Here is a 15,936-nt window from a genome sequence, read left to right as displayed (position 1 = left end):
CAGAAGGAGTTCAACTTCTGGGTTTTTCTAAATTGAGTTTTGGAGATCTCATCAGTCAGTTGCAGTTAGAACAAACTTGATGATCTGTTTCCATGCAGGAAGAATTTCTGATTCTATCCCTTGACCATGAGCCAGTTGCACAATCTGGTGGATCTTCTCAATTTCAAAATATTGTATGTATGTCTCCCTTCCTCTTGCACTCTCACTCTTGCCATTTTTCCTGCCAGGAAAACGCATTAGTTGTTCCAATGATTTTGAAATGATTGGTCTACAGTTCCTCATCTTCCTTTGAACTACCAATCACAGGAACTGTGTCTTGTATCAAGCCAAAAATGTCTCTAAAGAATACTACTAGCATAGCCTCAAAAGGTTTGCTTCCTCCAAGTATGGAATGCTTTTTCAGGCTTTGTCAACTGATGAAAGTCTCTCTTCCTGCCAAGTTTTCATATTCTATTGCTTTTTTTCCCCTTTTGGTGCTACTTTCTCAGATGTCATCAGCGAACCACTGTTTAGCTCAGTGATTCAATAGCCTTTCTTTATCAGTGTGACAAAAGGTCGCCAGGTTCAATATTAACCTGTCTTTTCTGGGATGACACAGCAATGATGTCACTTACATTTCTATCATACACCTCAAGTGGATAGCCACAGATGGGAAATTGATAGTTGTAGCTTGGCTATCCATTATGCAGCCTGGCCACTTTTCCTTCCCAATGAAGCTAATCAAAAGGAAAATCAGGCAGATGGAAATTCCAGGCGGTATATGTTCTACGACCAGTTTTCCTTTCATGTCAGAATTGAAAATTACCCACTGTCTCAGAATATTTTGCACAAAAGATGAACACCAAACAGAAAAGAAACAGGGTAGAGGGAAAACAGGGATTAAGGAGGAGAGTTGAAGACATGGTCAGTGAAGGGCATAACAGGAGGCTTTTAGAATCTGGAAGCAAGGTGGTGCTGCAGAGAAATTCTACAGGATTGGGCCGAAATAGAATACTTTGATAATTCTGAAACAGGGGAATAATTCTCTGAGTAAAAATTCATTCATGATCATCCATTCCAACCTCACCTCTTGTACCTGACAGATTGTGCAAAAACTAACTAGAATACAATTCTTGGCTCTTTATTCTGTGTAGATTGAAACAGCCGCCTAGTTGTTGGAGTCCTAATTATTTCTCTGTCTTTATGCTGAAGCCACATGTCTAGCTCTGACTGGTACTGGCAGGGCTTTCTAACAGTTCATAGCCAGATCTCTGAAAACAGTTGAACACCTTAGTGACATTCTCTAGTTGTGGAGTACTGTAGAAATGTAACATCACTGCTGTATCATCCCAGAAAGGACAAATTTGTTTTATTATAACAGCCTGACAAGTAACAAATGAGATAAAAGCAACAATTGATTAAGTTGGGCACATTTTATAAAGCAATACAATCAATACCCGGAGGTTTAGTGGTGTATCTTTTAATAAAAAAATATAAACAGAATTACCTGGAAAAACTCAGCAGGTCTGGCAGCATCGGCGGAGAAGAAAAGAGTTGACATTTCGAGTCAAAAAATATAGTTAGACTAGATAAAGGGAACAGCTTGATTTTCACCAAGGTGTTCCTATTTGGAGGTTTCATCTTTATCATTCTGATTCAGAACTTTAACCTAAGCCAACAACAGTACCAAGAGCTGCTGGTTTTACTGTGAGTAAAGGAACTTTTATAAGTGCTATTGGTGCAAGCTGCAATGCTCCTGTTAACAATGGTGCACTATAACACAAAGCAGATGAACTCTGATGTTAAAAAGGCTTGACTGTGGACTGTGACCATGTGTAAACACAATGCAGAGGCATCAGCTGGTGTAGCAGATCCAGTCAACTGAACTTGATTATCAAAATAAAGTGTCACTGACCTTCCATTGGAGTATTGGTGTCTGGTCGATTTGCAAACACAACATCGACGTACTCAAGCTGCATTCTCTGCAGAGAGGCCTTTAAACCTAAAAGTAGCATACAATGTAAATATGCTCAGTTCTGGCAGTAGGAATAAACATTCAACCAGCAAATGAAGCCAACCACTGTGATTAACTGTTTGGTTACTGATAGGAATCTGCCACTGTCAATACTCAACATGTCGCACATTATTCAATGAAGTCAAATTAAATAACACAGCAATACCACTGCCATCAGCAAGACCCACTGAAATAATGCCTTAAAAGTACTTTTTGAATTCCTGTATTAATAGGTGTCTAACTCTTTAAGATGAATGAATAGATTCTATTTAATAAAGACAAGAAATTATATTGGGTGACACAGTTGAACTCGAGGGGCTGGATTTTCAATCCAGGGTCAGGAACCAGACACCTGGAACATTTCTGGGTCCCAACTCTACATTATGACAGCATCAGTGGCGTGATTTTTAAATACAAGGTGAGGTCAGTGGCCAATTAGTGGTGCCAGGAGTGGCCTGGAGGTGGGACATAGGAACCAAAGGCCCTTGGAAAAGGTGAGTGGCAGCCGTGACTGGGCTTAATGCATGCTGAGGAGATTACGCAACAGAGGACCAGCATTGGCACAGGCAAGTGTCCATGGGTGGCTTCCAGGTTCTCTGATGCCTCTCTTGAGGCTTTAACTGAGGTAGTTGCTGAGAGGTGAGAGATATTGTTCCCAGCATCAGGTAGAAGAAATCCATCCAGAGACACCAAAAGGGCCTGGATATAGAGGTCAGCAGTAGAGGAATGATCGGGAGGATGTGGGTCTAGTGTCGCAAAAGATTCAATGAGCTGAAAAAATCTGGAAAGGTGAATAGCAAGCGACATCCAGGTGACAGGCCTCAAACTCTGTGCACAACAACATGCACACAAGCTGAGCAGACTGAATACCCATAGTTCTTCCCTACATTGTCAGATAAAGTGGTCATTTGCATCATTGAGACGTTGACCACCCTCACATATGGGGCAAAAGACATCAATGAGGAGCACAATAGCTGTTGTCAATGTCATGCTAGAAAAGGAGGGAGGCCAGACTACTCATACATCATTCTCTCCTCATCATGCAGGAAAACAGAGCTCACAACAGGTATGAGATGTCTCAAAATGGGCGGTGGTGTGGCGGACCTAGTCAGCCTGACACCAAGAAGATGTACTGGACATTGCGAGGGTGCCATCATGATAGACCATCAGTGATGGCGAGACGGGAGGCCATGAAGAGCAGAATCATTTGATAGCTCTAACTTCAGCTGAAAAGCATAGAGGAAATGAGCACTGCAGATCTTCAACCACTGTCATCTATTATGCTGAGTAGCCCTGGGTTCTTGTCACCACCTTCTTATGTTTCCCACACAGCCTGCAGCAGAGGGGGAACAGAGTGTTCATCCACATTCATGGCTGGTCTCCTCAGCAGTGGCAGGGAGGCTCCACAGTGTCCATATTGTCACATTATACCTCTACACCATCCACCAAAGCAGACACACTTACCTCGGTTGGACCTCAATCTAGCTTAGAATGGATAGCACTGGGTGAGTGACGGCACAAGTAAGCAGGAGGAAGAGAGTGAGGCAGAGTCAGCAGTTGGCCATCCCTCTTGGAGGACAGTGGACAAGACACAGCCATGCTTCTCTTGGCGAAAATGCTGGGCCCAGTGTGTCACCAAAAGGAGGGTCTTTCTGGAGCATCAGAGGCAATGAGTTCTCAAATGTTGGAGATCCCTGAGGCATTGTGGGGCCATGGGCAGACAATGGAGGAGTCCATGCAGCACATATGCTCCATTATGATTCAGGGATGAGCGGATGATCTCCTCCATTGAGTGTGGGGTCAACCTCTTGGATAGCCATATGCAGCGCCACTCTGAGTTGGTCAGCAGCAGCCCACTGTCATGCACAGGAAGAGTGAGACTCTCTGCAGCATGGGGTACTTAGTGTTTATAGTGGCGCAGAGATGCAGGGAGTAGATGCCAGCTGCATCACAGCCAGTGGCCTCATCCAGCTATCTTCAGCACCATGAAAGGCCTGAGGCAGTTGAAGAGGCTGATGAGGGGGCCACCCCTCTGGCAGGACTGGCATCATCCTTTGCCTTCTCCAACTCAGGGCCATACATGCCGCAAGGCCATGATGGAGGGTCCCCCTCCAGTGGCGCAGGCATGGCAGCCTGTGGAGGAGCCCCCACTGGTACTTCCAAGATGAGACAGAAGCCACAGGCTTCTCAGCCAGATGCAGATACAATGGATCAGGCTGCCTCCATGTCATCCTCAGCCACAGGGGAAACACCCTGTAGAAGTGGGTGTCAGCACAAGGCATCATTCTGTTGGTTACACTTAATGGGATACCTGGATGAAGTCTTCCATATCTGTTTGGTCAGTCATTTTTCCTGTTGTAAATATAACTGATTTTGGCATCAATCAGACTGTGGCGTTATTTAAGTCTGATGTCATAAGTGAGTTGAGGGTTAAGTGGCAGGGTCAGGGTGGGGGCTGGGTGGGTTGGGGGGGGGGGAGGTTTCTTGAGCTTTGTGCAATTCCATCTTCTGTGAGGTGGGGCAATTGGTGGTGATTGAGACAACATTCTTAATGTTTGTGGTTGGAAGTGGGATTAACCAGAAGTGTGTGCTTGCAGGACTGTCTTTTTCTGATGGAATTTGAGATACAGAGTCATCTGTCATAGGGCTGAGGGCTGCTCAAGTGAAGTGTTGCTGCATAAGTATGCCCCTTGCGGCCATGCCACCCTGCTGATTGCCTTGAGGCCTTGGACAGCTCATTGGTCTTCAACCAGTGCTGGGCATTGGGTTACATCCTCTTCTTCCTCTTCATCCTCCTCCAAGGAAGAGTGGCATTCCAGGTCCTCTTTTTCATCCAGGAGCTGTATAGTTTTTGTATAGTTATGTTGTGCAGTGCACAGCAAATCACTACAATATGAGGGCCTCTGGCTGGCTTGTACTGAAGGGCACCACCAGACTAGTCAAGGAAATGGAAGCCCATCTTCAAGATGTCAATCGTCTGTTCAACGCAGGTTTGTGTTAGGAGATGGCTCTGGTTGTAGTACCTCTGCATCCATGTCTGGGTACTGAACGGGGGTGCCAGGATAACCTTTACACTCAGCTGCCACCCAAAGAATCTGGATGTTGCCCTGAAGAAATGTAGCACCTGGAACTCTCACAGGGTGAAGGAATCATGACGGCTGCCCCAGAGCAGAGTTCCGACCTGCAAGATGCACTTCGTGTGGTCATAGGCCAGTTGAATATTCATCGAGTGGAAGCCTTTTCTATTCAGGAACCTGGCAGACTGATCTGCTGGTGCCTTGATAGCTACGTGGGTGCAATTGATGACCCCTTGTACTTTACGGAATGCATCAACAGCAGCAAGCACCAATGCTATCTGTGCCTATGAAGGCCCATCTGTCTCACAATGGATGGAGTATCCTGCCCTGCAGATTAGGACACCTATGAGCTGCCTGATGGCATTTAGTTTTTTTTTTATTCATTCACGGGACGTGAGCATCACTGGCTAGGCCAGCATTTATTGCCCACCCCTAATTGTCCTTGAGCTCTGAACTCGGTTCTGGGGCAGCTGTCATGATTCCTTCTTCCTGTGAGAGTCCTAGGTGGTGTGCCTCTTCAGAGCAACAGAGTCATACTAGATGTGGATGCAGAGGCACTACAACCTCCTAACTCAAACCAGCACTGAACAGACCATTGGCATCTTGAATGCATGGTGAGCTGCTGACTGTGAGATGCCACCCAGGTCTACAACTGATCACTGGAATAACCCAGATGCAAAAAAATTCAGAGCGACAATCAGCTTAACGGGTGCAAGTACAGGGACTGCCATGGGAGCCATAAGGCATCAGGTCATTGTAGGCCAGAACACAAATGTCCAAGACCATCTGCCTTGACAGGTGCAGTCTCCTGCAGCATTGAAGCGCTGTTATTTAAAGTAGCGGTATGCCCGATGTACTGGGTAGCACCTTCTTCCGTTTACAGCCCCTTGCTGTGCTCCTCTGATCTCCTTAGGACTAGGGGGATGCATCTACTGAAACTCCTCCTCGCTACTCTGTCCAACATCAGAGTAGTCTATTGTGATTTCAACTCTCTCAGCTGTTGGTCATTCATTCACGAGGGCTTCCTCTGCCAACCTCTGCTGCCCAAGTGATGCCAGCAGCTCCATGTCCCTCTCAACCGCCATTCAATGTTCAGAAATACAAGCCTGTAAGCTTGGGAACTTTCTGCCACTGATTGAGCATTCTTAAATATGTTGATCCGCATATCCGTTAACCCTCATGGCTCCTCACTGTGTTCATGACAGCTGCAACCTGACATGTGAGACACTGCATCTTCCCCTTGCCTCTTAATTGAGAATTTCAAACTGCTCCTCTGAGGCCTGTTAATGAGTTATTCAATGAGCTCAATCAACAAGCCCGTTATTCGGAGGTGTGGGGATTCCTGATTCCCTGTCTCTCATTCTTCCTTTGAAAATTGTGTTGCGTTCTGGAGACATTGGGATCCAATGAAGTCCTGCAGGAACATGATTATGAAATCGCGTCCACGCCCATTCTCCTCCCCGCTGGCATTTGAAAATCCAGCCTATGATTTGAGAAAATAGTAGTGGAAATAAGTTAGGGAAAAATACAATAAAGCATGTGTCAAGGTTAAAGGGACAAAGGATAAAGCTACATCTGCAGGATGCATACAGTTTTTTATTTTACTCCTAGATTTCCCACCGGCTCTTTCATATGGAGTGCTTTTCCATGAATGGCACAGGAAAGAAGATCTTTTCATGCATTTATTAAGATCTCAAATTACTCATAACATAGTATGCGATCATTTCACGGCTACATTTCATCAATGAGTGTTTGTATTGTCTGTAATTCAGCCCTGAGTGCTACTAGCAGGGCTATTCTCAGTTTGTAGCTAGATCTCTGAAAACAGTTGAACGCCTCACTGTGCTAGGATGCTCCATTTTAGAGAGAGTTGGGGGAATGAAAATGACATTGCTTATTCATCCCATTATAAACATGATTCCTGCTGGCTAAATTAGAGACGCCATAGACTGATTTATTCTTGCTGAAGCCAGCTGGGTGGCCCAGGGCAATGAAGAAGTTAAACATCTATATTTCTATATTCATACTTCTTCTTCACAAATGTTTTGCACAAAATCTGAATACACCAACCCACGCTACATTAAGGAACTGTCACCACCATATTTCATCTAGCAGTCCAGTGTGGGAGGAACCATAATACAGATACAAGACCATCACATACCCACAACTGGTCATTATCTCTTAAAGTTCCTGTTACATTATTTATACTCACTTTGCAATAAACTATAATTTCAACCTGACAGCTAAACAGAATTCCTGATGGTAAATTAATGGGGAATAAGCAGCTTCACAAGATCAGAGGCAAATTGTTGAAGGTAAATATTCAGAGTTAGTGAATGCCGTTCTATCACATACTGTGGTGCATACCTTCAATAATATGTTTTCGAGAAAGGCCTCTTTCAGTCTCAGCCCTGTGGATGACATCAAATACATTTTAGTAGATTATACTTCCCCATAGGACACAATGAATAACAAATCATCTGACACTTTCAGTGGTTGAAGATGTTGATCAAGTTTATCTCATTCTCCAGGCACTTATCCTCAAAGGAGAATTGTTATTAATTGACAAGAAATGACATTTGCTAAATGGCTGATCAGAATGTGAAAGTTCTTGTTATTGTTGTTGGTTGTTTCTGAACAGTACATAAAAATATGGGCCCATTATCAGAAGGGAAGATGCATTGCTTTTTTGAAATTCAAATTCCATTCAACTACAATGTAAATCAATATAAATGTGTGCATATAGATAATTGTTCATGAGCTTCTGAACTTGGTAAATGAAGTGAGGCAGCACCAGACTCCCAACTCAAGGCCAGAAATTACCTCCCTCAAACAGGGACGTTTAGTTGGTTTCCAAAAGGCTCCAGATGGAGCACCGCACAGAAGGGAGATGGCACTGACCACTTTTGCCATTCAGATTGGACCTATGCCAACTGATCACAGATTGGCTGCTATTTATTTTCAGCAGTTCTGTTTATGATAACAGGTACTTATTAATGGTGGCCAGACATCCCAGCTCATCTTATCATCCTGTAAAGAGTGGAATGCAGAATAACATTCAGTCTGAACAGAGAAGTTTGAAACAACATCGTGAATAATGAAGACATTAGCAAAAATGCAGCCAAATTTAAATGAAGCCATTAAGACCTCAGCTGAATTTTCTGTACATTCTTTGGACATGTCAGATTACGTTGGGTATATTTTTCTGCATGTAATTACAGGAAGTATTCTCTTCTATGGCCGAAATTTTCTGGTCACTCCTGCCATGGGATCAGAAATTCCCACCCTAAGTCAATGGACCTTTTGGCTGGTCCGTAAAATTTTCCATCCTGCCCGCGACGATTCCTGCCATGGACAGGACCCGGAAAAGCCCGGCCTACAGGAGGAATTTTCCCGTCGGCAAGCGGGGGTGGGGCCCACTTGTCGACCCGACGTCGGGTGGGAGTCCCGGCCTCACTGCGCGTCATTTGGATTTTCAGTTTGGCAGACGCACAGCCGAGTAAGGCCATTTAAAACTTAATTAATTAAATTTAATGAGCTGCCTGTCCAACCTTAAGGTTGGCGGGCAGGCGAAGAGCCCAGGCGGCCTTCACGTTTTTGGATGAGGTTTCATGAAGTGTTTTAAAATCTAATAAAAAATTTACATTTACTCTTTGACATGTCCCAACTCATGTGATAGTGTCACATGAGGGGACATGTTTTAAAAGTGTTAAAAACCTTTATTTAAAACTTTGGCACTGAAACAAATCTCCGAGGCACCTCCATGCCTCGGGGAGATCTCGACCCTTTTTCGCATGCGCATGCATGGAAGAGCTCAGGGAATCCCACCACCCCCCTCCCCCCACAGGGAGCGCTCAGTGCTTCCAGGCGAGCGTCACGCTGGGCGGGCCTTAATTGGCCCACCCACATAAAATAGCAGCACACCCCACACTCCTCCCCCTCCCCGCAACGGGGGAATAATTTTTCCCTATGTTTCAAAGTTGTGTGAGTTATTTTAAAGATGGAAAAACAAATCTAATCTATTTTTGTAATTCTTGTTTTGCTTTATAAGTAAGCGCATCTGGCTCTCCCGATGGTTGAGGTAAGGTTTATAAGGTTCCAATACCTCACTACATGGTCCCAATGGTTACATTGGATCATGTACATTGGGACCCCCCCAACACTTGCCCTGCTGGAACCTGTAATGTTATATGAAGGGCAATGTAATAGCATATGGCAAGTCGGTGAAAGCATTGGCCCCTGGCACATTGTGGGTCCTACCTTCCCTAAGACCGGAAACTTTGGCCACCACCTGCAAGGAAGTTATGGGTGGTTTGCCCAGATTCCCCCCACCATCCCTGACCTCAGCCATGCTCCTCTCAACCTCCTGAGCTCCTGAAATCAAAACTTAAGTAAGTTACTTACTTCTTTGGAAATCTGGCTGCTTGGCCTGTTCCCCATTGGTGGAACCCATATCCATTTGTGGAAGAGGCTTAAGTGCCTTATCTCATTCACTGTATGGTGTTCCATTGGGGCCTGCATAAGCCTAAGGCAGCAAGCATAGGGAGAGTCCACCCTGGTTTCACCCCTTTGCCTTCATTTGTCTTGTCAGAGGTTCTGACTCTTACGAGTACTAGGATGCTCTAATAAATGATAGAGGGCCAGAATTATGGAGGGAGACCAAAGATAGCTCCAAGAAATTTCAGGGTCTATATTATTGAGTCGTACAGATCATGAAAATGCCAATTCTGATCCGTGATTTGTGTAGACTTCTCTGAAATCAGTGGAGAAAGTGGTTAGGATACTACAATCAGTCTCAGGGAAGCGGCAATCAGTTTGGCTTCCTGTTCTAATCACCATCCCCAGATTGTTGTACACTTGTGGCTAAGTGGGGTGAAAAAGGACAGGTTCAGTTGTGATGCCCTTCAGAATGGGATCACATTTTGGCACTCTATATCTGGACTCTTTTAGATGATGAACGCTGCGATGATTGCTGCCTGTGGAACTCGTTCCAAGTGAGAACAGAATGGAGAATGTGAAGAGGATTTTGTTTGAACGAGTTGTCATTGTCAACATTAATGTGCTTCTTCTCTCTTCAATGTTGACATATTTCTAGCATTTTTATTTCTGTTTGAAGCTTTTCCATGTTACCTACAGGAATGTTTGTGCAGGAGATTTAAAACTTTACACACTCTTCCAAATATTATCCCCACCGCACTCCTACTAATGCTGCACTTTTGGGATGTGTCTGGGAGGTTGCATCTCTGGAAAGATTTGAATTTTAATAAAAAATAGTAAAAGCATTTACAATTAGCGATATTGTAAGATTTCACAATTAAGAGATATTTAATCTGAAAAATAGGACAATAATGTTCATTTGGGTTAATCCATATTCAACAGATCACCAAGATACCATGACAATCATTCTCTTTTCTTCTCTCGTTTCCCCTCATACAGACACCATCTCCCTGTAAGTTCCCACTCCTGGCAGCAAGAGAAATTCTCCTTCTCCAACTGCCCTGGCTTCATTGGTACTCTGCACCTCTAGTCCCCCCATCACTCCGAGTTCAGAGACATTGAACTAGCTTTCCTTCAAATGGATGGATTAGCATCAGGTGGGACTACTCATTACAACTCATGGGCAGATGCAAGAGAATAAGAGAGATGTGGAAGTGGAAATTGAACTGTCAAGGAGGGGTAGATAAAGGCAGAGCTAAAGGAACACTATGTGAAATTTCAAAGTTTCTAAGTGAGCATTGGCACAGTTCTTATTTGGTTTTGAAACTTCTAGGCTATTGTGTAGAACAAAAAGGTAACCAGGCAGAAGTTATACATCAATCCCTGCCCTATACTTACAAGGGCCTTCATGGGTTCTTATGTATTCCAGCACCACCACTGAAGTGGCCGTAGTTAGGGAATTAGAAAGCTTTTGACAAGGTTAAGTGCTGAGCACTGTTGTGATCTTGAGGGAGACAATTAACTTTTAAAAGGAAATTCAAAGTTCCTGTTATTAATTGACACAATTATGCCACAAAGTTTAACATTTTAAACAAAAACATTTACTATACAAGAATTAAACAAAGTAAGTACAACTAATTTAACACTATATTTGGTAAATCCTTATAATTTAAACCTGAAAACTTTAAAATACCACTTCCTGTTCTCTTTTAATTCCATCCAAGATTCCCCTACACTTCCCAGGATCTGAGGGGTTCTTTCACTTCTCCTGGGACTAAACCAAAGTGTGCCACAGCTCTTAAGGAATTCACTTTGATTCTTTTCAGTGTTCCTGCCATTCTCTGAGGTATGCGATTCCTTGGAATCCTTCCACTAGCATTCAGCTAGGCAACCCTCTAACTCTCTTTAAGCACCTTATGATTGTGGACAGTGCAACTCAAACATGGGTTTCACTGCCTTCTTGCTTAGTGGTCTACAGCTCCTGGCAGATTTCTTTCTCTGCTTGCCTCAAAGCTGCTTCCAGCTCCCATTAAATGTGAGAAAGCACACAGATAAGCCCAAAACACAAAAGAGTACCTTCCTGTATAGCTTTTCTCCATAGCAACATAACATACTCGGGACGTTCCCAACAGAAATGTAAATTAATTATCTTAAGATAGCATATCTTTCAAAACAACCCAATGATTCTGTGATCCACACAAATAATTTACATCTCTAATGGAATTAACAGCCCTCTTTCCAGGTTGGCTGGTTCCACCAAGAAAACCCTTTGTTTACAAAGGTGTTTTTTGCTTCTTTGATCTGGGAATTACATGAATAATTTAAATTCTTTATTGAAATAGCCATACACTTCCTGTACCTGCCAAGAGCTCAGAGATGGGTCATCCATTTTTTAAGTTTTCTCACTTTTAACTCTGACCTTATGAAATAAACATGAGTTTCTCTCTGAACTGTAATTACCCCAGGTCTGTATACTATTTTCTCAATCAAGTACTTCCATTTATCTACATTTAAACTCAATTCCTAAACTAAAAGTTATTTCCTAAAACATGTGAATTATAAAATCAGATATTTGCACTAATAAGCACAAGGAACAGGGAATGGAAGATGAGTAAGTCATTTTTCCAGATGGGTGAGAAATGACCATTATTTACTGAGGCAACCTTCAAAAGATCAATGATTAGGGAGCATCGACCTGACATACAGTCAGTTGAGATGCTTGCCATGAAAATGGCTGTGTTGATGGGGAAGTGGAAGGATCCATTACACCCATCTGCAACACAATTCAGGAATTTACTACTCCATGCATAACACCTCAAAAAAGGTATCAGGTCAGGGGTTATCTGTGATGACAAGGTGACACGAGGAAGTACCAAGGACATTGGTAGTTTCTGGAGCAGTAGCTAGCACTACTTTAATCGATGCCTTACCATGAAAAACTTACAGGGCTTCTAGGATTTAATTGGACTATTCAGTCTGTTCTCACACTGACTCAGTGGTACATTTGAGCCTGTGCCCAAGGTCAGAACGAATGGTAACAGATATCGTTGTCTTTCATGAGAAGGACAATGCATTGCCTTCTTTATGACCCTCTCCAATACTAGCATGTGAGGGAGATTCAGATTTGGATCCAAATTCCTTTGCTCAAAAGAAAGATGACTGGAAATCAGGGACAGCAGTTTGACTGCCAAGAGTCACTTTAATTCCAAAAGGCTGCAGAAGAACCAGCCCAACCACTCCCCTCTCAACCTTATATTTGTCATGGAGCATGTCATAGAAACAGAAGAATAGGTGTCTGAGTATGTACATTAGTAAGGGCGAGGGGTAGTTGCAGTGCTAAGATGTCAGTTGAATGTTTGAAATTGTTGGCTTCATTTGGAAAAGGCCATTAAAGAAACTTTTTAAAGAATCTATGATTACATAGTTTTGAGATCAGCCGATTGCAGAAAGGGCAGCACAAATCATAGGCTGAATGAGGAAACTTCTTTTTCAGCATGACTTAGTCACTCACTAAGTTTGCTGAGCTATTCAAGGGAGCCCTTTAGTTAAATAGTTAACAATTGCTATTGAGTCGAATAAAATCAATTCAGTACTGCAAAATTAATAACATTTCACTTCTGATTTTGTATAAAAATAGATCTAAAGCAAAGAAGCAGAGAGACAATCAACTTTAATGAGCACTCACTTTCCTCCCCAGTACAACTTAGTTGTTATCACCAGGCTTGATCGTCTGAAAGAGAAACATAAGAATATCTCAATCACGTGCACAACAACAGGAGCCTAAAATCGAGGCTGGTGCTTTTTCTACTTATATTGATTACTGATAGGATTGTTATAAATTTGGATGTGCCATAGGTATATTATCACTCATTAGCAGTCTGAGTATCACTTTTATGTGCTTTGACTTACACTGCTCTATACCTACTTGTATACGATCACATCCCAAGGTACAACAGTAGTTGTATTCTCTCCTGATCTAAATGGGATGTTTGGGCGGAATTGTCCCAGATTTTCACTAAGTGCAGTAGCCGGTGGGTAAAACAATGTTTTACTGCCTGCCACAATAGAGGCTTTTCACGCCATATCATCCCAAACCCGCCACATTAACTATACATTCTCAGGGGAAACACGCCATTTTGATGGCAGGCTCATTCACCCACCACATCATTACCTCAGTGCTTCAGCACACTGGACGCCATATTTAAAGTGCAGCCATGTGCGCACCTCTCAGTGCTTCCAGCCCACAACTGTTGCACAGAAGACAGAATGGCCCTGAAAGTCAAAAAGACTGCAGCCTCCAGGTTTAGTGATGTGTCCATTGAGCACCTTTTGGACACCGTGGAGGCCTGCTATGATGTCCTCTACCCCGCTTTGGCTGCAGGAGGGGCAGCAACATTACCACTCCGGCTTGGTAGGCAATGGCAGTGATGATCAGTGCAGAGGAGGTTGGCCATCCAATGCAGATAGAGAACAAATGATCTCATCCATGCAGCCAGGGTAGGGCAACAATCTCATCACTCTAAACTCTCACACTCAAGCCCAAGACACATTCACTGGCATCTCACTCACTGTCAGCTCAAGGGACATCACCACTCATTCTTTCACACACACCCTCACATCACCATCTGGCCTTTTGTGCTCTGGAGACTGCCTCCTTAGCCCTCACAATCTTGAGGCGACTTACACAGATCAACATGTGCCCCCAGCACACCTTGGGATACACCCCTTCCCCAGTACAGCCCTCGCCCTGCAGCCTCTGCCCTTGCCTGAGGCTATTTCTCCCCCTTCCCCAAGTAAGCCCTAGCCCTGCAGCTGTACAAAGCCACCCCCACCTTATGGCTGATCTGGTAGGTAGAGACCTGCCAGTGAGTCCCCCTAAAGTGATGTGGTGCTGTCTTTGAAGCCTGGCGCTGATGACTGCGAGTGCTGACCGAAGCCAGATAGGTAACAAATCTCAAAGTCCTGAGTGAAGTGCAGTTCTCCAGGTGCACGATGCTTATGTGCTGTTGTGATACACGTCAGTGTGCAATCATACCGACGTAGGTGGATGATCCAGCGTTGGGGAGGAGAGGGGGGAATGAGTTTGCAGGGCTAGACTTATGATGATATGCAGATGTATCACAATGAGGTTCCCAAAATCCAATGGTAGGAGACGTGACCCACCATTGATGGGCTAAGCGGATGATCGATTTCTGGCCTTCTCACCATATTATCCGCTCACGCCACCAAACACGCTCGAAGCCAGCGGGCACGGACAATTCCGCCCTTTAAGTCTTCTACACATGTACTCCTTCAATCTTCTCTAAAGACCAAGCAAACACTTGAGAAGATGAGTGAGGCCTGATATGAATCAATAAGCTGCTTTATCTTACAATTAGAATCATTTGATTCAATCATTACAACTTAGCTTCATGTGACAATTCACTGTAAGGAACATATCACATTTTCCCTAACACCTTACTTGGCTTGGAAGGCCAGAAATATAACATCTCTATTCAAGATAGGAGGGAGACAGAAAGCAGGAAATCATTGGCCAGTTAGCCTAACTGCTGTCATTAGGAAAATGCTAGAATCAAATATTAAGACAGTAGTAGCAGGACATTTAGAAAATCATAATACAATCAAGCAGAGTCAACATGGTTTTGAAAAAGAAAAATAATGTTTGGCAAATTTATTAGAGTTTATTAGAATTTATTAGTGTTGAGGGTGTAACAAGCAGGATGGATAAAGGAGAACCAGTAGATGTGGTGTATTTGGATTTCCAAAATGCATTTGATAAGATGCCACATTAAAAGTTACTAAACATATTAAGAGCTCATGGTTTTGGGATGATACATTAATATAAGAATATGCTTAAGAATTCCTGCAAAAGTTTGCTTAAAGCAATGCCTGAGATTCACTGTTAAAAATTTATTGCTGAAGGAGCTTACTGTTGTCCTGTTTACCTTTGATACATGCAGATGCCGCATGAGTTGTGGGCAGTCGTACATCACTTATGAAAATAAATGAGGCCTTGAAGCAACAACAGATCAAAGACCAAATATCCTGTGGCTAAACAACTACGTGTCGGAGGATCATGTGAGAAAACAAACCATATGGACTAAGTCTGGTGAGACATGGACCAATTAAAGACTGATCATACATCTTGGCGACCGACATGGACCAATCAAATACTGATCATGCATTCTGGAGACCAATTAGAGACCTCAGAAGGATCAAGCATGAAGGCAGTTGCTGTGCAGCCAATATATAAAATCAGGCTGAAAACCATCATCAATACGGCGTCATCGGGAACAAGACTGTCAACAGAAGAAATCCCTCTGGAATTGGATCAGTCCTAGTCAGATAGGATCTAATTGACATGCGGTCAATGTAATCTAACTAACTAGCGGGTAACTGTTAACAGCCATTTGGTGGTACAGAATTTGA

General features: G+C 43.4%; 1 protein-coding gene across 2 annotated transcripts in view; it reads right to left on the bottom strand.

The window, feature by feature from the left end:
• kcnab1a (potassium voltage-gated channel subfamily A regulatory beta subunit 1a) overlaps positions 1–15,936 on the bottom strand; it is a 395,251-nt gene that overhangs the window by 51,922 nt on the left and 327,393 nt on the right. For both annotated transcript variants that reach the window (XM_041212026.1, XM_041212016.1), the window contains 3 exons: positions 13,193–13,237; positions 7,438–7,481; positions 1,895–1,981 (listed from right to left, as the gene is read on the bottom strand). In XM_041212026.1, coding sequence (XP_041067960.1) covers positions 1,895–1,981; positions 7,438–7,481; positions 13,193–13,237 — 176 coding nt within the window. The remainder of the gene's footprint in view (positions 1–1,894; positions 1,982–7,437; positions 7,482–13,192; positions 13,238–15,936) is intronic.

This window comes from Carcharodon carcharias, chromosome 2 (genome assembly GCF_017639515.1).
Source record: "Carcharodon carcharias isolate sCarCar2 chromosome 2, sCarCar2.pri, whole genome shotgun sequence".
Classification (NCBI taxonomy): domain Eukaryota; kingdom Metazoa; phylum Chordata; class Chondrichthyes; order Lamniformes; family Lamnidae; genus Carcharodon; species Carcharodon carcharias.
Note: the sequence above shows the minus strand (reverse complement) of the source record. Positions and strands in the feature narration are given on the sequence as shown.